Raw genomic sequence first — 24037 nt, 5'->3', positions numbered from 1 at the left:
GGCCTCCAGACTCCTACTAATCAAGTAGTAGGACTACTACAAGTCCTACTAATCAGCTGTACTGAGTCGAGTTTTTGTCACCTTCCCAGGCCCTCAGCTAGTAGAAAACAGCCGTCATAGCCTAGCACGACACACTGCAGCAAAGCATGGCCCCACCAGGGCTCAGTTGGTGTAACAGCCTCTCACCATTTTAAGCAACTATTAGATCACTCATTCAGTATTCAGCACATTCCTTTGTGTATATATTATGTCCCAGGTTATTGTAGCCAAATGATTACTGGAATTAAATGGTGAGAAAGTTTTCATTTATCGAGCTATTCAAAACAATGCTTGTCTATGAGTTTTGTTGATTTCTGGAACTGAAGTTGACATGAAAACACCAACCGTAAACATTATCTTTCTTAACCCCATGTTTCATGGAATGGGGAGCTGAGAGCAGAGAAATTAAGGGATTTGCCCAGGATAACCCAGCCAGTTACTGACAAGGGATAGACCCAGCTCTCTTCATAGCCATACTTAAACAGAGGAGGAGAAGCAAGGTGGTATGAGATAATGGTTTCAAACTTGTAGTTTAGCAGGGGAGTTTTTTTCAATCTTCAAAGAACTCTGACTTCTAGAAGAGATTCAAGTGAATCTGCTCTAAGTGGAAAAGAAGTGACCTTCTCAGCATCTCCCTCCTTCCCAAAGTGGCTGTATTTTTAGCAAAATGAAATTGACATTAAACAGTTACAGAAGCTCTGAGGGTTTGCAAAACCCAGGTTGGAAACTACTGTTTGTTTGGCTATTTGTGTGTGTGTGGTGGGGGGGAGGGGGTGTGGGCATCTTAATATCTGGAAAAATACAGAGTTTGAATGGGGTTGCAGTTAAAAAAACCATATAATGTCAACATTACTGAGTGGTTAGCACCTAGCAACTACTGTGTCCATACTTTTTGGTGTTGTGTGATTTAAACCTCATAATAATAGCGCTCCAGTTTAGGTACGATTATCTTTTACCACTGTGCCAACTGAGACTACAGGTGAAACCAGTTGGTCATCTAGTAAGTAGTAGAACCAAGTTGCTGTGTTTTGAAAATAGGTTTGGGGGCGCCTGGGTGGCTCAGTCCGTTGAGCGTCCAACTTCGGTTCAGGTCATGATCTCACGGCTCGTGAGTTCGAGCCCGTCGTCGAGCTCTGTGCTGACAGCTCAGAGCCTGGACTCTGCTTTGGATTCCGTGTCTCCCTCCCTCTGTCTCTCTCTCAAGAATAAATAAAACACTGAAAAGAAAGAAAATAGGTTTGTCTGATTCCAGAGCCTGAGCACATAACTGACATACTGAGCTTTTTCTTTTCTAATTTTATTCATTTTAGAGAGAGAGAGAGAGAGAGAAAATCCCAAGCAGGCTCCACATTCAGCATGGAGCCCGAAGTAGGGCTCAGTCCCCTGACCCTGGGATCATGATCTGAGCCTACATCAAGAGTCTGACGCTAACCAACTGAGCCACCCAGGCTCCCCGGAGCTGTTCCTTAAATGATATTGCAAGGAAGGAAGGGAATGTCATTGAAATAGAGAAGTCATGGAACAATGAGCAGAAGAATCAGAGGACAAGGTGTGTCATAGTTTAGGTTGGGATTAGTTATTCGATCAGCAAATATTTATCAACCGCATTCTGTAGGCCTGGCATTGGGTATGTGCGAGTGAATAAAACATATGTAAAATTTTAAAAATTCAACAAAAATATATCAGACACCTCTGCTGTGGCAAGTCTTGATGAGATCATGTGGATAGAAATCAACACTGTCCTGCTTGGAGATCTGATTCCACCAACCAAGGATGGTTCCCCTTTCTAGTCCTCAACTCTAGTTAAGAAGATGACAGTTCCGATTGCCTCATAGGTTACAAAAGCCTACTCGTGGAAATGAATAACTTAAACATCACTTCCTTGTTCTATTTTTTTTTTTTCTGTGCATTTCATGACAGCTAATCTCTACTAACAGGAAGAGAATGATGTTTCTCCATAACACGACATTCTACCGTAACCTAAGTTAATATGTTCCTGTTTTTAAGTTGAAAAGGAAATAGTATTCTTCCTGGATTGAGAGTTCTCAGAGGGGATAGTTTAGGAGAAAGGTCACTTTTCCAGTTTTCATAAGGTGCATTCATCATAAAGGTAAATATTCTCCCTCTCATTCTCTCTCGCTCTCTCTCGCTCTCTCTCGCTCTCTCTCTCTCTCTCTACATACATACACACACCCATGAAACTCAAACATCCTGGTTACCATAATTCATTGGGAGTGACCAGATCTGGTTAAAGTTGATAGAAGGCCATCATTATGGTAGTTTCAGTCGAATGTTCTTCAGAAAGTTCTGTTTTTTAACACTCTTTTGAACTAAGTTAAAGAAATTTGTTATGGACCCTCTGTATTCTTATCGTCCTCTCAACTGATCTGAGCAATCTGCCCAGTGCTGTGGGCAGAGATGCAGGAGACTTGCCCGAGATAGTGAGGCTCTATAGCCATCATGATTTCTCTTCTCATGACCCTCACCCACACTTTCTGTTTGCACTTGGCCTGGAAACCTATGAGGTTCCAGCAACCCAAGTGAGGGAGGAATGAGGAGAAAGAGACTGGAATGATCTGCTACCCACCTGGGGCCAGGGCCAGCTCCTGAAAGAAGCAGTCGGCAGGGTCCAAAAGCAATGTATTTGGAGTTGTGGCACAGCACAGCCCACGACTTCCAGTTCCAAGAAGGGCCAATCCAATGGATGGTCTTGCACTCACGTTTGTATCTTTCTAGTTGTTTATGGCTACTCGTATATGACCTGTTGATTATGCTGGCCTATTGTTATTACTTTTTTTCTTCAAACACACGCAATTGCCCCAGTCTTAGCTGCTATCATTGGTCCCTTGGATTACTGCAGCCTCTTACCTGACCTCCCTGCCTTGAGTTTTGCCCTCTGATCTAACACTCCTAATTCCGTGTACACAATGTACTCAAAGTGGTCTTTCCAGAAGACTTCATTGATCGTGTTATTTCTCTGCTTAAAGTCTTGGAGTTTCCTCTCATTGTTCTGAAGATAAAGTCCAAACTCTTTGATGTAGTTTTGGGCCCTGCGTTATAGGGCATCTACTGACCTCTTGAGTCTCAGGTGTAACCCTCTACCGTTCATGCTTTAAGCCATCTGAACTTCATGCAGTTAAACAACCAAATTTCAGGAAGAGGAGGGAGACACCTGGGGCTTGAGAACAACCATTTAAATGCTTCTAGCTTTCTCTCCACTATCTGTTCTCTTGGTGTCAGTATCATTTTATCTCATTGCAGGTTATTTTCTCTGAGGGGTGGGAAACATGGCCACCAATGGCTCCAGACTCGTAGCTGCTTCCACCATTAAATAAAATGGACCTCCTCAGGTTCCCTGTGGTCCCAAGTCCAAGATCCAGGTAGGATCAGGTGCTTATCCCTGGTAGACTGGCATGAGATACAGGGTTCCGTTGCTTTAACATGGTGACACAAAGGTTTAACCTTGTGCTGTGAGAAATAAGGCATCCTAGGCAGATTCACCCAAGTTTCCTCAATCATAATGAGTTAGAAGAGAGAAATGAAGGAGTTTAGGTCAATTTAAGTATTTGGGGCCTGGGTAACTTGGTGGATGGTGGTGACTTTGAAAAGGATAGGAAACACACGAAGGAAGAGTTTAGGGGTAAGGAGAAAGTTCCGTTTTTGAGTATGACATGCCAGCCTGTTGGCCACCCAGGTGCAGATGTTCAGAAGTTGGTAAGAAACATGCACAGAAGAGAGAGATGGGCTGGAGGTTAGAATGGGGGCCATCTGTGTTTAGGTAGTAGTGGAAATGAGACTGTTTGGGGAGAAGATCACCAGACATAACTCTGGAGGGAATCCTATACCGAAGAAAGGGAAAGGGGAGTGTGCGAGGTACAGGAGGCCATGAGAGTTAATATTTATCACATGCTAAACCCTACCATGAACTACTGCTCTTAAAATTTGCATAACCATCCTATGGTATGCCAATGATGGACATATTATTGTCACCTTCATTTTATAAGGAACAGAGGCTCATCAATAATCAGTACTTGGTTCAAGGTCTCAGTGAGCAGTAAATGCAAGGTTTGCCATCTGTTATTATAGAACTCTCACCACTACAGTGTATTGTCTCTCACAGAGAGCTAGTAGAAAAATCCAGGGAGCTAAACAGAGGCATCTGGAGTCAGGAAAACTAAGAAAGGAGAATTTCTAGAATGAGGGGATGGTCAATAATATAAAGTGTCTATCAAGTTTATTTCTAAAATACAATTTAAGATGACCACTGGTTTGACAACTGGGAAGTCAGTGCCAATCAACATGACTGGGCAGGTCTAGCAGGCCTTCTTGGTTCTAGATAGATCTGTCGGTAGAAACCCAAGAAGAAAGATGGGCTTTGATCTTGTCCTAAAAGTTTCAGGGTAACCTACAAAGGGGTTAGTGTCCTGGAAATTTACAGGAAAGACATACAAGGTTTTAGCCAGAACAGAACCAGTTTGGGATGCACCACGATTAAAACAAGGCCCCTTATGGTAAATTGTATCATCCACAACCTGAGCTTACAGCGCCGTCTCATCCTACTGGAGGCATCAGCTTGAGTTTTACTAAGCTTACTGCCAGGGCAAATTTATAGTCTCAGATCACTGGGCTGTTACCTTGAGTATAAACATCTAATATTCACAGGGTGCTTGGCAGGTTTCAAATTGTTTCCAAATACGTTGTCCTCACAGCCATCCGCTGAGGTTCTGTCTCCAATTTATGGATGAGGAAACTGAGGCTGGGAATGGACAAATGTTTGTTTTGGGCATACCACTTGAAACTATCTGCTGTTGTAGTGTGAAATGTCATAGGCATAATACTGCATTTTTAAGTGCGGGAAGGATTGCAGACCTCATAGCTTCTCTTTCTCAGTTGCTGCTCAACCCATAAGCCTAACAGGAAAGTGGCACAATCATTTCAGAAACTTTCACTGTGTGTTACACATTTTACAGGCAAAAACAATCGTGCTCGCCCAGATCTACGCAGGCTCTCCTGTCACGTAGCAACGGAAGAACTGGATTGTCTACACGTGTCTGAGGAGGCAGAGGAACTGCACGTGACTGTGTTCTATAGGAACCTTGTAGTTTTTTCCCTCATAACAAAAATATACTTGCGAATTACAGTTCTGTTAAATACAAAGGGTACAGTGAAGGAAATAATCTCACCATCTAAAGACAACTGCGGTTAAGAAAAAAATTAAGGGGGTAGCTCAGTTGGTTGAATTTCTGCTCAGGTCACGATCTCGTAGTTGTGAGATCAAGCCCCGCATCAGGGTCAGCGTGGAGTGTGGAGCCTGCTAGGGATTATTTCTCTCTGCCTCTTCCCCACTTGTGCTTGTGTGCGCGCTCTCTCTTTCTCAAAATACGTAAACTTAAAAAAAAAAAAGAATTATATTTGAGACTAAAGTGGAAAAAAAAAATAATGATCACATGTCTTGTTTCCAGTTTGGGTTTTTTGGTTTTTGGTTTTTTTTTTTTTTTACAATGAACAATGAACAATGAACAATGTAACACTGAACATTTTTATTTGCTCACCTGGGGCACCTGGGTGAGAGTTTCTCAGAGAAATATTCCTGGGAGTTTAATGGCAGTAGGGTATGCACAGGTTCTACTCTTCTAAGTAAGGCCCTATTTTCCAAAGCTTATACTTCCAAATCTTGCCAACATTTAGTTTGGTCAGACTTTCACATTTTTATCAGTCCGGTAGGGGTGAAAATGTATTTCCTTATGGGGCACCTGGGTGGCTCCGTTGGTTGAGTGTCCAACTCTTGATTTCGGCTCCAGTCATGATCTCACGGTATATGAGTTCAAGCCTTGCGTTGGGCTCTGGGCTGACAGCTGTGGAGCCTGCTTGGGATTCTGTGTGTCCCTCTCTCTCTGCCCCTCCCCCACGTGCTCACTTTCTGAAAATAAATAAAACATTACAAAATATTTCATTATAATTTGAACTTGTATTTCCCTAATTTCCAACGGAAGGAGGACTTTTTGTGTGTGTATTGGCCAGCCCATCTTTTGTTTCTAGGAAATGCTGCCATCTCATTCTTGCTCTCCAGCTGGCTTTAAAATTAGACAAAAGAGGCACCTCCCTACAATTTGTGATATACACTCTCGTTTTCCAAGTGTCTTTCCTATCAGTCAGCTGAGCACCTGTCATGAACACTGGTGTTCTAGTTTTCTCTTTTCCGTTAGAATCCTCTAAACATTCAGTCCTAGCAAAGGTACAAAGGATGAAAAAGCAGGATGGACGCATTGGGGGATACAGGGAGATGAGAACAGAATTCCCCTGGTGGTTTGAGACAAACAGGAAACTGACTAGGATAGATGATAATGACAGCTGCCTTACTTCTAGGGCCTAGGACTTAAGCATGTTAATCATTTATGAGCATTTCTGATCCTTAGGATAATTCTCTAAGGTGTATATTATCCCTGTTTCGTAGATAAGGAAAGTGAGGTTCAGAGGCAACAGAACACTTTGGGGTTCCCAGAGGAGAGCAGGTCAGCATGCAATAATTTATGAAGTCCTTTATTTGTTAATTGAGAGCTGAGTACCAATTTGGCAGAAGATTTTGTTGGGCATGATGTTTGCTATTGACCTCTGCTAATTGGTTATGTTGGGCACTGGGAAGGGATTGCCCGCAGTCACGGAGGGAAACTAATATAGTGAAAACTTGCTTGATGGTAGTCAGAGAGGCCTAAGTTCCACTCCCTACTGCCCCCCACCTGAATGGCTTTGGAGGCCTCACTCACTAAATACTAGAAAGGATAAAGGCAGGTCTCCCTCATGCAAACGCCTCAGCTCTGCCTTGAGAGGTGAGTGACTCCATTTGTGCCTCAGTCTCACCATCTGTAAAATGGGAATAATGGGTGCCTATGTTTGTATATTAGTTTCCTGTAACAAGTAACCATGAACTTGGTGGGTTAAAACAACAAATTTATTCTCTCACAGTTGGAAGCCAGAAGTCCAAAATCAGTTTCACTTGGCCAAAATCAAAGTGTCTGTAGACCCTCCAGGCCTGCTCCAGAGGTAAGGGAGAGCCCATCATTGTTTCTGGCGGCTGCTGGCATTCCTTGACTCGTGGCTGCATCATCACAATCTCTGCCCTCACGGTTATACCGCCGGCCCCTCTGCTGTTTCTGTCAAATGTCCTTGGGCCTCCCTCTTCAAATGATGCATGTGATTGCATTTAGGGCCCATTCTGATAATCCAGGATAATCTCTCCATCCCCAAATCCTTAATCTGCAAATACTTTCCAGATGAGGTGACATTTACAGGGGCCAAGAGTTAGGACCTGATATCTTTGGGGGCCTCTATTCAGCCTATTACATTTAGGGTTGTCATAAACAGGAAATCCGCTACTGATGGCAGAGGACTGAGCACAGTATCCGCCAGCAGACAGCACTGCCTAACCATCAGTTTGTCTCCTTTTCTAAAAATGTCTCTAAGACCCTGTGTCTTAAAGGGCTGCTGCAAGGCTCAAACCTGGAGTACAATGGAGACTGTACGTAAGCGCGAAGATTGAAGCCCAAACTGCGGCCGGACGGTTTCTCCAGATCCCACAGCTCAGATTTGCACATTTTTCTCCGTAGGCTGTCAGAGACCCCTCCCGCTCATCTTCTCACCTCCCCGGGGAGAGGATGCTCCACTTCCAGGCCCCGCCCCCGACGTGCCTCCCCCTTGTGCCCCTCCCACTAGTTTGGCGTCCTCCGCCCATAGTGGGTTGGAGGCGTGAGGGCCTTTGCAATCTGCCTATTCTACTGCCTATCAAATCGTAGCACGTTGTCACCAATGTTGTCTCCTTTCTCAGCCTGCACATTATTCATACCACGCATATGGATTTAAGGAGTTTAACTGTCGCAATTTACGTGCCTCCAGATGAAAAACGAGGCAGAAGCTGTTAGGAGCCGACTGGCAATATTGAAGGGAGCCTGCACAAGAGGGAGCCGGGTCCTACGTGCCTCGCGCGCTGAGCCCCGGCCGGTTCACCGCGCAGGCGCAGTAGATTCCGACTCGCCATGCCGACTGTCAGCGTGAAGCGGGACTTGCTCTTCCGAGCCCTGGGTCGGACCTACAGTAAGTGCCGGCGCCGTGGCCTGGCTTTGTGCCTCTGCTCCGAGGCTGAGACCCCCCCCCCCTTCAGAAGGGCTTCGTGGGAACGTTCACGCTGTCCGGCAGGTTTTGGCCTCGGGTGGTCCGGGTAGAGACGGGGATGTCTGGCGGTCGAAGCGGCCGGGCTGGGCTGAAATAGCCTCTCCCAGCCTGCCTTGCCAGGGCTGGTGTTGCATCATTCGCACGTGCCAAGCTGGCCCTGTCATTCGTTCAGCAGTCTCACATGGAACATCTGTTGCGTGCTTCGTGTCAGGGGATAGACTAGGAATGAAGCTCTGGGTTGCATCCCGAGTGCAGCTAGTTGAGCGCAACAAGAAGAGCTCTGTAGGAACCCCATTTATGAGGGATTAGGGGGTAGAAGTTTGAGCAGGAAGTGGTGGCATTCTATCTTACTTTATTAACGTTTCCTGAGCACCTGTTAGGTGCCAGGCTCTGTTCCTGGCGCTTTGGGAATACAGCGGTGCGCATGACACGTAAGGCCCCCGTTCACGTTCTGATGACGGAGGCAGACAATAATTAACCAGCAGACTAATGAGCTGATTCTGGATTATGTTAAAGGCTATCGGGGAAACAAAAATACTGCGCTAAGAACAACGTTAGATAGGATAGTAACACCTGAGACCTGAATGACGACGAGGAGTCTTTACCGGGCGGGCTCAGTCTTCATGCTACACTTGGTGTCTTTTTTAGTTCTGAAAACATCCCCATTTAGAAAAGGGAGGAAACAGTGCACATTATCAGCGGCCGTATGGTTGTAGCGGTTGAAATGATAGCTGTCTCTCCCCATAGTTATCAGCTTATGTAAGGGCTGTGGCAACTGATTTGTGAGAACTATTTTTGGATTTTAAGGTTCTGTATAAGAGAGACCTAGTCGGTGTAACAGGTACTGCTGCCTAGAATGTTACCACGAAGATAGCTTTTAAAACGTTTCTAAAGTCGCACTTTTAGATACCACATACTCTTCAAGTATTATTCTTTGTCGGGTTCTGCCGTAAGTCCCTGAAAATAGAGGTAATACTTTTTGACTTCTGAATTCAGCTCTAATTCCCTACACTGTTTTATTTTACAATGTGCTTATGTATATTTCTTAACCCATTCTTCTAAACCATGTTCTTACTAATGGTATATGCCTGAATTATACACGATGGTATGGGGCAAATATTTGTTTAAGACGTCTGTGATCAGTTACCACCCAAGTATCCATTTCTGAGAAAGTAAAAAATACTCTAGGTTTTTAAAATGGTGAGATTTGTCATCTATTTACGTCTATCTGATTTCATAGATTCGCTAGCGACCCCTCCCATGTTTTTCTTATTGAAAGTAATCAGGCAAGCTTGATTTCAACTCCCCCCGTAAGTATCCATCAGCTAATGACTCAAATTTCAGTCAGAGGGGTGCCCGGGTGGCTCGGTTGAGTGTCCGACTGTTGATTTTGGCTCAGCTTATGATCTCGCAGGCCATGAGTTCGAGCCTTGCATCAGGGCTCCATGCTGACAGCGGAGAGCCTGCTTGGGATTCTCTCTCTACCCCCATCTCCTGTCCCTCCCCTGTGCATGCATGTGCTCTCGCACACTCTCGCTCTCTGAAAATAAGTTAAAAATAAATGAACTTAAAATTTCAGTCATGAAGGTTGATGTTATTGAGGTGTACTTTAGGCAGGTTAGAAACACCAGTCAGTTTATATTTCCTGTATTTTTTCTTGAAACTTAATTGGGTTGAGGTCAAAGTTGGAAAAGCATGTTTAGCAAAGCATCTAGTTTGCAAGTAGAATGGGTCCATCTTGTTTCTTACCCTCTTTTTTTTTTATTAGTCTTCCTCACTTTTTATTCTCAGATATTCAGTCTTTTGTATGCACATTCTATTTTTTTTTCAGTCCTTCCAAGTTTTGCTTTTTGTCCTAAATTCCATTGTTTCTCCCTGTCACTGTCTTCACCATCTCTTTGCTTACCAAGGAGATTTCTCAAGCTGCTTTTGTTCTGGTCCTTTTCCTTCTCTGGGGCCATTTTATCTCCTTAGTCTACCTTTTTATCACTTTTCTGCTCAGGTGTGTTCCTTTTGCCACAGTTAACATTTTCTTGTTAACTGATTTATTATCACCGTTCGGTTCTGCTCCTGCTCTGCCTTGGTGTGACTGCTGACGGGACTGTCAGAGCCACCTGTATATGTCCTACAAACCTCTAAGGGGTAGTCACTTAGATGTGTCGTTTTGTTAGAATTATGAATCACAATTTTGTTCTTGTTTCGAAGCACGTGAAATACAGCGGATAGGAATAAAACAAATTGTATAATGAGGCATTGAAAGATGCAGTGTTTTAACGGTTCTAAACTAAGTGGTTACTGATCAAATTGTTTTCTATTGCTGCATAATAAATTACCCCCCACAGTAGCAGCTTAAGATGGTCGTGTGTTGTATGGTTTCTGAGGGTCCAGGAGTGAGGAGTGGCTCAGTTGGGTCGTTCTGGCTCTGGATGTCTCATTATGTTGTCCTAAGGGTGCCAGGTCTGTAGTCCTCTCTCCAGGCCTAACTGGGGTTGGAGAATCTAATTCCAAGTTCACTCAAGTGGTTGTTGGCAGGCCTCTGTTCTTTGCATGTGTTTGGCCAGAGACTTCAGTGCCTCTCGCTAGGACTGCTTGCAATATGGTGGCTTGTTTGTCCCAGAGCGAGAGGTCCCAAGAGAGCAGGTAATTGAGTGTTCAGAGTGATAGAAGCACATGTCAGAAGTGACATGCCATCCCTTCTCATATTCTTTAGGTCACACAGACCATTTCACAGTGTGGAAGGTGACTACACAAGGGTATGAATACCAGGAGGCGGGTAGTTTTGGAGGCTGACTGCCAGTCTGCCCTCTGCCCTCTCCCCCCATGGTGATTCATGCTCCTCCCCCATACAAAACCTACTCTCCCCTTCCGAAGGATTCCAGAAGTGTTATCCCATTACAGCAGCATCTCAAAATCCAGAATCTCCTCTAAATCACGGCCCAGTGTGGATGAGGCTCTTCAGGTGTAGTTTCTTAAGTACAGCTGCTTGAATATAGTTTCTCTTGGTCTCAGAGACTAAAGAGATGATCTGCCCAGCCGACAACTAACATCCAGCGGGGAGACAGGCATAGGAGGACCGCTATGCACATTCCTCGTCAAAGGGGAACATGGGAGACACATTCTGAAATTGAACTGGCACGTGTTCGACTCTCTTGATGAGGTCTCAAGGCCTGGGATCCTTCTCCATGGCTTTCAGCCCTACCCTCTGGGCTCTTGGCTGCGCTCTTTGAGTGATCCTTATTTTTATGGGGGAAAGAAAGCACGTGTCTTACATCCGATTAGTTCTCTCTACTACTTGCCGATAGCCTTTTGGCGGTTCAGAGACTTCATTTTGTCCTCTCTCTGTCCCTTTCAGCTCAAGCTTGTAATGTTTCTGCCTATATATTTCTTTTAAAAACTTTGTGGGTCTTCAGTGAGTTTTGCTAGTTTCCATTTCATTAGTGAGAAGCCATCACACTCACAAATTTCTGAAATAAGGTGTTTTGTACCTTGGATTTGTACTGATACAGGGCCCTTGGTTAAGCTCAGTTGTGTGACTGAACTTGTGAGGCACACCCTTAATTGATAGTGCCTTTTTTCTGAATGAATAGTACCTTTGATCTTTTTGAGTCTTAAGAGTTTACAGTCGTATCCTTCATTTCATCTTTGGACCATGCTTTCCTGGCAATGCTCTGGATTTACTGTTTGCTCAGAAGTCATTTCTTTATTTTAGTACCATTTTACACCTTAGGAGACTGTGAATTTTTAAAACTGTCAAGTCCTGGCTCGTTTTTAATGGCCTTTACTTTGTCTCTTCTCTCATAAACAGCAAGAAAAAAAACAAGCGACACCTACAGCACTGGTTGGGAATCTTAGTTACATCACCTAGTTGAGTAGGTACATTTTCTACAGTCTGCAAAACCGGGTAATAGCATTGCTAAACTTTTGCCTCTACATAAAAAGGATTCCCCTTTGCCAGTTTCTAGTAACACTGCCTCAGGTTCCTCCATATGCTCACCTGTATCCTATTAAAGACTATGAGGCTTCTTGTTACAGGCACTTGAGGTTTTGATTTACACTTGCCTCAAAGCCTACCTCCCGGTTCCAAAGCCATATTCCCACGTTTTCCCCGTTTTGTTTTGGCATCACTCCACTTCCAGGGGCTGAAGTCTGTATTCTCTATCGCTGCATAACGAATTACCCCAGTATGCAGTACTGTAAAACAAGTGGTGGTTATTTCCCAGTTATGTTGTGTGTGTGTGTGTGTGTGTGTTTAATTTTAGTTAACATGCAGTGCAGTACTGATTCATCACTTAACCTAAAACACCCAGTGCTCATCACAAGTGTCTTCCTTAGTACCCATCACCAGTCTAGCCCATCTCCCTATTTCACAGTTTTTTGAGAGAGGGATGGAGGAGTGGCTTAGCTGGGGGGGTTCTAGCTCTGGGTCTCTGACCAGGTTGCCGGCAGGATGTCAGCTGGGCCTGCAGTTGTCTCCATCCAGGCTTGGCTGCCTGAAGAGTACGCTCCCGGGATCACTCATGTGATTGCTTCAGACCTCAGTCTACACAAGGGCGTGAATACCAGGAGGTAGAGATCACTGGGGACATCTGTTGTTCTTCGCCCCAGTTAACGGTATCCACACGGAGACCTGGGGGTCCTACACTCTTCCTGCTCTCACCTCCCGCCTCCCATCCAGTCACTGAGCCGTGCAGATCCTGCTTCTTTGACCTTTCCCACATTCTTCCTTCCTCCTACCCACCGCCACTCCTTTAGTCAGGCCCTCACTGTGCCTCACTTGTACTGTTACGGAAACCTCCCTGCTCCAATCCATCCACCACCTTGCTGCCGTCCTTTAAAGTGCAGATCTGATCCTGCTTTTGCCCAGCGCAAAATCCTTCCGTGTAACCCCCACCGCCTACAGGCAGGACAGAGCAAGTCCCTTGGCATGTTGTGAGTTCTTCTACTTGTTGCGTCCAATTTCTTCCTGACCGGAACCTTAGGCTTCATCCATATTGAACTTTTCCAAATTTGCCATGCTCTTGTCCCACTCCTCGCGGTCTCTGCCTAATGAACTCATCCTTTCTGTGAAGCCTTAGCTGACTTTAAGTGGATAATGACCTTCTTCGTGCCACCTCCGTACCTTGCACTTAACTATATTTACGCATCTGACTTCTTTATAGAGGAGTAAGTAGTAGGAATTGTTTTATTTTTGTAGCCTTGGCACCTGGTATAGCCACCTGCCACGTAGTAGGTTCTTGTAAATGTTGAACTGAAGTTCATTGTCAAGATCAGAATCTTAAGAGCGGCTTTTCACTAGAATATACTGGTAACGACGGTTTGTGTTCAATTTTTGATAACAAGAAAGTCCCTCAAAATGCTGTATGAGGTAGTAGAGTGAAGTAGAATGTAACTAAGGAAGAGAACCGTTAATTGTTGCAGACCTAGTACATTTTAGGGTGCTGTGGCAGGTCTGTTACCTGCATAATAATGTTGAAAACTTTCCCAGAGTTCCTGCTATAAATAAATGGCTGTAAAATGCTACTTTATGGATGAGGTCTAGGAGTCAGGAAGTTTACATAAGGTGCCAGTTCTTAGAACCAGGAAGTGGAGTAGTCAAACTCTGGCCCGGCTAGCCGGCCGCAAGGCCTCAGGATTTTAAATTTTTTTTTTTTTTTTCAACGTTTATTTATTTTTGGGACAGAGAGAGACAGAGCATGAACGGGGGAGGGGCAGAGAGAGAGGGAGACACAGAATCGGAAACAGGCTCCAGGCTCCGAGCCATCAGCCCAGAGCCTGATGCGGGGCTCGAACTCCCGGACTGCGAGATCGTGACCTGGCTGAAGTCGGACGCTTAACCGACTGCGCCACCCAGGCGCCCCAAGGCCTCAGGATTTTAAAGGATAGGACTTACGTGACATTATCCCATTGTGTTGGATCTGTGTTTCGGAGCCCACTTTACATTTGATCCCTACCCAAACTTCCCAGTGCAGGTAACCTAATTCTCTAGTTGATATTAAATGAATCAGCCCTTAAATAGTGATTTGTTTTTAATATTTTTTTTTGTCACTTTTGGTTTTAAAATGGTGCTGATGCCTGGTATTTCATATGCTTAGTGTAAGGCAGTTTTAAAAGAAAATGCAGTCTATATACTCCCATTTAAGCTGAACAAATTAAAATTAGCAATCTCCTTTTTTTTCCAGCTGACGAAGAATTTGATGAACTGTGTTTTGAATTTGGTCTGGAACTTGATGAAATTGTATGTATTGAATATTTTTTCAATAGTTTGTGTATAAGCGCATTTTGCAGAGGCCTACTGTATTTTGTTACCTTATGGTTAGACTGACATGGAATATTTGTGGGCTATGGTGATTGCTGTGTTCTTGGTGTTAAGGGGCTAAGCTTCAGTTCTAAGAGAGTCTGTTGCTTTCTTTAAAATCTCAGAGAGGGTTTCCATGTTACGTTGTCACCTAAAGTTATTGGGCTAATGCTGGGGAGACGGATAGACCATCTCGAGTAACCCCAGAATGAGGGTGTGCTCCTTTGCAGTGTGGTGCCTTTTTATAAATTATGGAAAGAGGCCTGGGGAGCGATGGAAACGTTACTTTAGCCAGAGTTTATGTCTCACTGGCCTGTGGTTCCCCCTACTTCTCTTCCTCTGCCCTACCGTACCTTCCTCTCTTGCTGTGTAACCAATATTAATTCATTCCTCACTCGTTAGTGTATACATTGGCCTTGTAAAATGATCTTCTGTTTTTTGAAGGGCTGCCTGTAAAAATCATTATGAAGCATATCCCTAGTCTTTCAATTATTAAATAATTATTAAATTAGTATAATAAAATATTAATAAAAACATCAAATATTACTATAATATTAAAATATTGAAAATTAGATAACATATTTGCAAAATACATTACTCATGATCATGTAATAGACATTGTATTTATAACTAAAATGATTTACTGTTTCTCTTGTAATTAGTGTTATTTTTTCTTACACCTTTTATCTTCTTGATCTCTGCAGTGTTACAACACTGTGAGGCTAAATCTTTAGGCTGACATAATGTAAATTGATTTGCCTTGTTTTTTCTGCTGCTTTAACTGATGTTACAGGAAACCTTGGTTTTGTTAATGAGCATCTCTATGCTTGAAGTTGACTGAGATTTTTCTGTTAAATTGCTGTGATAATTACACTTGGCTTATGTTTGAGGCTGTGTGATACCTAAGCATTGGACTGGATATCAGAGAATCTGAGTAATAGGTTAAGCTCCCACATTCACTAGCTGGGTAACCACTGACAAATTACATCGCTTCTCCGGGCCTTCTTCTCATGTGTGAAATAAGGGCTGGACTATACGATTGATGTAGACCCCTTCCAGCTCTGAAATTTCTGTGGTCTTTGATTTCAGTAAGATTTTTATTAGCCCTCACAGACCCAGTCTTCACATACAGTCCTAGCATGATCTGAGATCCTGAAATGAAAGATTTAAGCTGGTGTCTTTTTTGCAAAGGGAGTAGGCCTTTTTTCTGTAATTCAGAGGTCTTCATTTCTCTGCTTCCCACATTTTCTCCCCTTTTTCATAAGGGTCCTTTCTGAAATGCCACATCTCCTATGATGGGGGAGATAAGAACGCAACATGAAAGGAGGCAGAGGGAGGAGGAAGAATTAGAATTTAAATAGAGCTCGATCGGGGCGCCTGGGTGGCGCAGTCGGTTAAGCGTCCGACTTCAGCCAGGTCACGATCTCGCGGTCTGTGAGTTCGAGCCCCGCGTCAGGCTCTGGGCTGATGGCTCGGAGCCTGGAGCCTGCTTCCGATTCTGTGTCTCCCTCTCTCTCTGCCCCTCCCCCGTTCATGCTCTGTCTCTCTCTGTCCCAAAAATAAATAAACGTTGAAAAAAAAAATTAAAAAAAATAAATAAATAGAGCTCGATCAAAGGGGGTCAATGAAATTGCTGTTTATTTTTTAAATTGAAGTATAATTAACATGCAGTATCTTATTTCAGGTGTACACCATAGTAATTCTTATCTTTCTTGACAGTGGTTTATCTTTAATTTTTTTTTTTTTTTAACATTTATTTATTTTTGAGACAGAGAGAGACAGAGCATGAATGGGGTAGGGTCAGAGAGAGAGGGAGACACAGAATCTGAAACAGGCTCCAGGCTCTGAGCTGTCAGCACAGAGCCCGACGCGGGGCTCGAACTCACGGACCGTGAGATCATGACCTGAGCTGAAGTCAGACGCTTAACCAATCAAGCCACCCAGGCGCCCCAACAGTGGTTTATCTTTAAGGATATCTGTTACTGGGGCACCTGGGTGGCTCAGTCGGTTAATCGTCTGACTTGATTTCAGCTCAGGTCATGATCTCACGGTTCGTGAGTTCAAGCCCCACATCAGGCTCCATGCTATCCGTGAGGAGCCTGCTTAGGATTCTCTCTCTCTCTCTCTCTCTCTCTCTCTCTGTCTCTCTCTCTGTGTCTCTCTCTTTCTCCATCTCTCTTTCTCTGCCCCTCTCCCACTTGCTTTCTCAAAATAAATATACTTAAAAAAAATTTAAATCTGTTATTATCTGCTGTAATGTGGCGTTTGAGATATTCTAAGCTTTTGGCCACTGTATTAAAATTATTTTAGTGGTATTTCTTCTCTCTTCTCTTGGTTGCCTTATTCTTGCTGCTCCATACCTTTTCTGTCATTAGATTGCTTCCCGTTGTGTCTGTAATCTCTTCTCATTTGTACCACAGCTTCTCATCGCTTCATACTTTTTTGTTTTTGTTTTATTTTTTATTTTATTTTTTTGAAAATATTTATGGGGCGCCTGGGTGGCGCAGTCGGTTAGGCGTCCGACTTCAGCCAGGTCACGATCTCGCGGTCCGGGAGTTTGAGCCCCGCGTCAGGCTCTGGGCTGATGGCTCAGAGCCTGGAGCCTGTTTCCGATTCTGTGTCTCCCTCTCTCTCTGCCCCTCCCCCGTTCATGCTCTGTCTCTCTCTGTCCCAAAAATGAATAAACGTTTAAAAAAAAAAAATTAAAAAAAAATATTTTTATTTATTTTTGAGACAGAGAGAGACAGAGCGTGAGCAGGGGAGGGGCAGAGAGAGAGGGAGACACAGATTCTGAGCTGCCAGCACAGAGCCCGACGCGGGGCTTGAACTCACAAACTGTGAGATCATGACCTGAGCCGAAGGTCGGACGCTCAACCGACAGAGCCACCCAGGCGCCCCTGTTTGTTTGTTTTTTTTTTTTTTTTTTTTTTAATATTACTCTCATTCACATGGGTGCCTACTGGATTTAGCTTTGAGAGTCATTATAAGCCCTATTTCTTTTACTTGGTGAATCATCTTGACTTTGCCTCTTTGGCACTTTTCGTTGTTGTTGCCCTCTGTACTTGGTGATGGTGTATTTTCTTTTAAATCCAGGGTGGGCAAACTTTTTTTGTAAAGGGCCAGATAGTAGCCTTGTAGGTGGTGTAGTCTCTGTCACAACTCAGCTGTTGCAGTATGTAAGTCACAATAGGTGAGATGTAAACAGATGGTCCTGGTGATGTTCCATTAAAACTTTATTTACAAAAACAGGTGGCAGGCATGATAATGGCCAGTGGGCCATAGTTTGCTGACCCTTGCTTCAGATGAATTAGTGCTGGTCTGGAATGACTGAGGATGCTAGATGTCAGAACTCAGCAAAAATTGGAGTATTTTCTGGTGCTGTGATTGTAACACTTAATACTTTTATTTTTGTTGCAAATATAATAAACACATTTTACTGCCGAAAAGAACATGTATAATGTCGTTACTACTTTATAGCACTGATTACTACTTTTTCAGAAGAGTTAACATTTATTTCACTTTATTTTTGGGGGCTTGTTTTAGACTTCTGAGAAAGAAATCATAAGTAAGGAACAAGGTAATGAAAAGGCGGAGGGAGCCTCTGATGTTGTTCTTTACAAAATTGATGTCCCTGCCAATAGATATGATCTTCTTTGTTTGGAAGGATTGGTTCGAGGACTTCAAGTCTTCAAAGAAAGGTAAGAAAATGTTTAGTAAATACTTTGCTAAGTTAGGTTTCGTTCGCCTGTCATTATCAGCAACCCTGTTTAAGTCTTCAGAAAAAGACTTGTGGGACAGGTACACAGCATTGGGGCTGCATAGAGAGAGGCTTGGAGAGGAAGATTCATGCAGATTATAGCCATCTGAAAATTTGCATATTGAGTCCTAGCCTTTTATTTTGGGAACATATTTAAAACTGGAGTGGTTAATGATTTTATGGTTTCTTAAAATGTTTAGTGGGTTCATGTGAATTTCCTCAGGAATCCAGTTGAAGTAGACGTTGGGAGGAAAGTAGAGGTGTCAAACCTTGATACGCTGTTTGCTTAAGAACTCTAAGAAGACTCAGGAGTGGAGCTTCCTAACTGGAAAACTGAAAGTCTTGTGATGGCTGTCTGACCGTGGGCAAGTTAATTGGCCTCTCTGATTTTAGTCTCCTAGTTTAGAATGGATATTTTTAAGTCCCCTTCCAACTACTCATGTAATGAATACAGAAAGTAATGAATATATAAAGTGAAAAAGAGGTGAAACAGTAACAGCTATCAAAAATAATTATTTTTGGTTTTGATTACGTATGTATGATTTGGTTAGCTGCAAAAGAATAAGAGCCTCTGGCTGGTGGGCTAGATTCTACAACTGTGAGGTTTCAGATGACTGATGGGTGTGGGTGAAAGGGTGATGATGAGGCATTTGGTTTAGATGGTTAAAATTTGGAGGGTGACTCCATTCATTCTCTCTGCATGACAGATCCTCTTATTTTAGGATCAGGGATGATCCCTTAGAGTGCATTTTCCAAATCTGCTTGATTAGAATTTTCTACTCTTAGCAGGCACCTCATGTGATACTTACGATCAGACAAAATTAGGAGAGTGACTTTGCTGCTCAGAGTGTGGTCTGTGGACCAGCGTACTCTCTCTCACCTGCAGTTGTTAGAACTGCAGAATCTCAGCCTGTCCTCAAGACCTGTTGAATCACTCTGTGGTTTAACAAATTCCCCACTTGACTATAAGCGCGTTAAGGTTTGAGAAGTACTGATTAAAACAGTAGTTCCCAATCTCTTATAAGAATTACCTGGACTGTGCCTTCAAAATATACCATTTACCAGGCCTTTCCTTGAATATCCTGATTCAGTACATCCAGATGGAACCAGGCAATCTGTATTTTTTTTAAAGTTTGTTTGTTTATTTTGGCAGAGCTGTAGTGTGTGCAAGTGAGCACAAGCGGGGAAGGGGGAGAGAGAGAGAGAGAGAGAGAGAGAGAGAGAGAGAGAACTCCAAGCAGGCTCCCTGCTGTCAGTGTGGAGCCTGATGTGGGGCTTGAACTCATGAACCATGAGATCATGACCTGAGCTGAAACCGAGAGTTGGATGCTCAACTGACAGAGCCACCTAGGCTCCCCAGGCAATTTTTTTTTTAAACATTTTTTTTTTCAATGTTTGTTTATTTTTGAGAGAGAGAATGTGTGGAGGAGGGTCAGAGAGGAAAACAGAGGATCCGAAGTGGGAGAGGTGCTGACAGCAGACAGCCTGATACGGGGCTCAGACTCACGGACTGTGAGATCACGACCTGAGCCCAGGTCAGACGGTTAACTGACTGAGCCACCCAGGGGCCCCAGCAATCTGTATTTTTAATAAACCCTATTTTTCCTAGAGGTTCAGAATCTCATGGTTGGAATAAAGCTTAAAGATTATTGAATCTAGTCCTTCAGCTGATGTCAATGCCCCCCTTCCCCCCCCCCCCCCCCCCCCCCCGCATGGTTGCTTAGTGTTTTCTAGCCTCTGCTGATCCTGCATTAGTAGGGCTCCCCTATATCTAGGGCATCCTGTACCATTTTTGGACCACTTTAAATGTTAGAAAGTTTGCTTTTTGTTTTGATATTCAGCCTAAATTTGATTTTCTTTAACTTCAGCCAGTTGTCCTAGATCTATTCATTTTATATACTTTTACACAGACTACAGCTGATGAAATGGTTTGGTGAAAAATGGGCAAGTTTGTTTTAATTGCCTTTTAGGATAAAGGCTCCAGTGTATAAACGGGTAACACCTAATGGAGAAATCCAGAAATTGATCATCACAGAGGAGGTAATAAAGATAACTTCTTATCTTCCTTCTTAAAAAATTTCCTTGGTGTATATATTTATAAGGTGGGGAGGAAAATGAAACAAAGCTGACCCTCTGCCAAATATAATTTTCTTTGATCATTTGCTAAAAATGGACGTATATTTAGCCTCTAGCTCTTAAAAACTGTCAGTTTGTTCCCTTTCATTTCTCAGTAACAGCAAAGCATCAGTTTTCCTGAATAATTTTGGAAAATAACACCCATGTGTTTATTTAAAGTACTTTGAGATATAATTGTTTACGTTGTGATACATTAATAAAATTTACAGAAACTTTGAGGGGACATCACCTTGGTAAAAACATCAACTATGAGAAAACTACTTAAAAACACTAATTTTTTCTCAGTTATTTAGTAAATTTTCAGAAATTTTGCTAACATGTAAATTCCATGAGAATGGCGACTTTGTCTCTTGTCACCACTCTATCTTGGATTGAATGAATATATGAATATACATTTTATACGTGTTTATGAATTTGTGATAGTATCAAGAGTGCAGCTAACTTTGTTTTACAAGACGTTATTACAAAGAAAGGCCCTAGTCTGGACTCTATCTAACGGCCTGATGCACTGCAGACAGCAAGAATACGCCCTTATGCTGTGGCTGCGGTTCTCCGGAATATCAAGTTCACTAAAGATCGATACGACAGCTTCATTGAACTTCAGGAGAAACTACATCAGAACATTTGCAGGTTTGTCGTTGCATCTTCTGTCCTCCTCACCTTCCTCTGTCCCTTGCCCCCTCTTTTTCCTTTTTACCCTTTTCTCTCTCTCTCTCTCTCTCTCTCCCCCCCCTTCCCTCCCTCCTTCCTTTCTTCTTCTGCACATTTTTCAAAGCGTTTCTAAATTAATCTGTGAGTAACAAGTTTAAATTTGCTTAGCTAAATTGCAATCAGTTTAAATTTTACCAGACAGCTATTTGTTACTGCTTATAAACAGTGCATAGATGGAGAAACGAGCTCTGTTGGGAAAACTATATGGAGAAGAAATATCTAGTCCTAGAGATTTCCTTGGTTTTTATGTTTGTGTTATTGTCGTTTGGTTCAAATTCTTAGTAATGCATTATACTACTAAATGTTAAATGGTGGTAATTTGAAGTATGACCTGTCATTTTAAAATGGAAAAATTTTGGCTTGATGTCTCTTCTTGAGTATAATTATAAATTTGACAGATGAAACTTGAGACTTCTAAGTAACTGAATTTTCTTACTTATTGGACATTACTATCGATCATTTCCCATATGCTCCTTTAGCGCAGTGATCTTCAAACCTGTATAATTCCTGAACTCCTAAAGGTCAAGGAGGGTAACAGTGGGAATCTTTGAACTAATTTCAGCATTTAAAAAATCCTAATGGAAGTAAATGATGTATTTACGGATAAAATCAAGCTTTAGCTAACATAGCAAGGTTTTTTGTATTGGTCCTGAAATATATCAGCATATCTCATGCTGATCAAAAGGTATGATTAACAGAGATGTCTTGAATAAAAATAGAAAAATTTATTAATTGCGGTAATTGCAGTTTGGTAAGCTGGAGACTAGAAGAGGCTTTTGTGTAAGTGATGGGGAAGGGGTGGAGGGGACCCTGGATGTTTTCTTCTGGGATGAAGTGTTTTAAAAAGAAAACATCAGTAGGTCTCTATTTCCAGAAACATCTTTGTTTATGTGGTAAAAGAAACTTTTTCAGTTTCTAAATATTCCCAGTTCTGCTGTAAAAATAGTCTGTTAGCTTGTTAATGTCATTATTAAGCAAAACAATAAGAATTTAAATATCTCAAATGAACAAAACAAAAGATTTCTTACCAGTATAGGTATAGCTAGTAAGTGGTTGAGCCTGATTATATGTTCTGGACATACTTTATTTGAAGAATCTATTTTTAACTAAATTAGAAGGCATTTCCTCAGTTAATTCAGCTTTAACCTCTGTTTATATGGTATTTCTGGGAATCCTGAGCTTTTTCTACGGGGAGAAATAAACTACATCCTGATACTCTGGTGTGCCAGTGTCCTTACCTGTCAGTAAATCTTAATTAACCTCCTGCATGGCCTTTGGAAACTTTTTTTCAAGAAATACACTCATTTCATTTACATTATCAAACGTATTGGCATAAAGTGGTTCACGATGTTTTCTTAGAGAGAGAGAGAGTGTGTGTGGAGGAGGGGCAGACGGGGGAGAGAGAACATACCAAGCCGAGATGGGGCTTGATCTGAGGTGGGGCTGATCTCACGAATAAGGAGATCATGACCTGAGGGCAAATCCAGAGTAGCTTAACCGACTGAGCCTCCCAGGTGCCCCTCTTAATGTCTGTAGTGATACCACCTTTTCATTCCTGTCTGTTCCCTTGCTCACTGTGGCTGGAGGATCGATCGTATTGATCTAAAAAACCCAGCTTTTGGTTTTATTGACTTTTCCCCTCTTTGATTAGGTTCTGTGTAGGGCAAACTGCTAATCCAGAGGCAAGACCTTTCTGTCTACTTGATCCCTTCCCACAGGAAACAGGTTTTCGGTCTGCACGGACACTGTTCTTCAGATAGTTCTTTGTCTGTCCTCGAGTAACTTCCTCACGTGTGTGCGCTGATCAGTACTCAGCAGAACCCTTGAGGGGGTTCCTCTGCAGATGTGCAGGATTCTGATAGCGCTGTCCACTTCAGTACTGTTTCCGGTCAACTCCAGCAGTCTTGGTCTCCCCAGACTCCCTGTTACGTCTCTTCAACTCAGGGAGTCTGCTGATCTCCAACCCTGTCCCCCTTCCCTGCCTTACAGCGTGGAAACCTCTCGAGGCAGTAAGCCGGGCAATCGTGGGGCTCCCTTCATTGATTTGCTGTCTGTCAGGGATTGCCTTCACTGCCTCATGTCCAGGGCCACCCATGAAACAGTTTCCTGTATTTTCCCCTTTTGTGGTTTCAGGCAAGAGTGTAAATCTAGTCTGTTACTCCATCTTGGCCGGAAGTGTCCAGTGAATTTTTACCTTTTTCATCTCTAGAATCCATTTGGTTTCTTAAACAAACAAAACTTTTTTTTTTTTTTTTTTTTGAGAGAGAAACAGTGTACACGCAGGGAGGCGCGGAGAGAGAGGGAGACAGAATCCAAAGCAGGCCCTAGGCTCCGAGCTAACAGCAGAGCCCTAAGTGGGGCTCTGACTCACTGACCATGGGATCATGATCCGAGCCGAAGTCGGATGCTCAACCCACTGAGCCACCTAGGTGCCCCCTCTTGGCTTCTTCTTAAGTGTTTCTTTCTTTTTTTTTATTTTTTTGCTGTTATTTCCTTTTCTGCTCCTTATGTGTATATTTTCCCCATAATTCTTGAACATTTTTTATGGTAGGAGCTTTAAAATTTGCATGGTGATTTGACAGTCTTGGTCATCTTAGCATTGGTTTTTACAGACTGGTTTTTTGTCTAGAGTAGGAGTCCCATTTCCCTGTCTTTTGATTGCACATAGAATGTTATGTTATGGGTAAGGTTCTTGATTTTCTCTGAGGAGTGATTTTGTCTTGCCAGCAAAGACTTTTGAATACTTAGATTCAAAACACTTAGCTAGGCGAGACCTCTGCAGTTGGCAACCACTGAATTTCCCACTCTGTTCTTTCAGCTCTCCCCTGCTTTTTCAGGGCAAGACTTTACAATTTTTGCCAGTATGATAGGGAAATCTTGATTTCTAACTTCTTTTTAGGTTGCATATTTTCATAAATCTGGGATATATTTTG

At 42.9% G+C, this 24037-nt stretch overlaps 1 protein-coding gene across 1 annotated transcript in view; it reads left to right on the top strand.

The window, feature by feature from the left end:
- The first annotated feature begins 7885 nt into the window (after nucleotides 1-7885).
- The window catches only part of FARSB (phenylalanyl-tRNA synthetase subunit beta), a 72342-nt gene continuing 56190 nt past the window's right edge, over nucleotides 7886-24037 (top strand). Inside the window, exons 1-5 of the mRNA XM_045481435.1 lie at nucleotides 7886-8127; nucleotides 14385-14440; nucleotides 18044-18198; nucleotides 20228-20297; nucleotides 20908-21023. Coding sequence (XP_045337391.1) covers nucleotides 8070-8127; nucleotides 14385-14440; nucleotides 18044-18198; nucleotides 20228-20297; nucleotides 20908-21023 — 455 coding nt within the window. The 5' untranslated portion in view covers nucleotides 7886-8069. The remainder of the gene's footprint in view (nucleotides 8128-14384; nucleotides 14441-18043; nucleotides 18199-20227; nucleotides 20298-20907; nucleotides 21024-24037) is intronic.

This window comes from Leopardus geoffroyi, chromosome C1 (assembly GCF_018350155.1).
Source record: "Leopardus geoffroyi isolate Oge1 chromosome C1, O.geoffroyi_Oge1_pat1.0, whole genome shotgun sequence".
NCBI classification, from domain to species: Eukaryota; Metazoa; Chordata; class Mammalia; order Carnivora; family Felidae; genus Leopardus; species Leopardus geoffroyi.
Note: the sequence above shows the minus strand (reverse complement) of the source record. Positions and strands in the feature narration are given on the sequence as shown.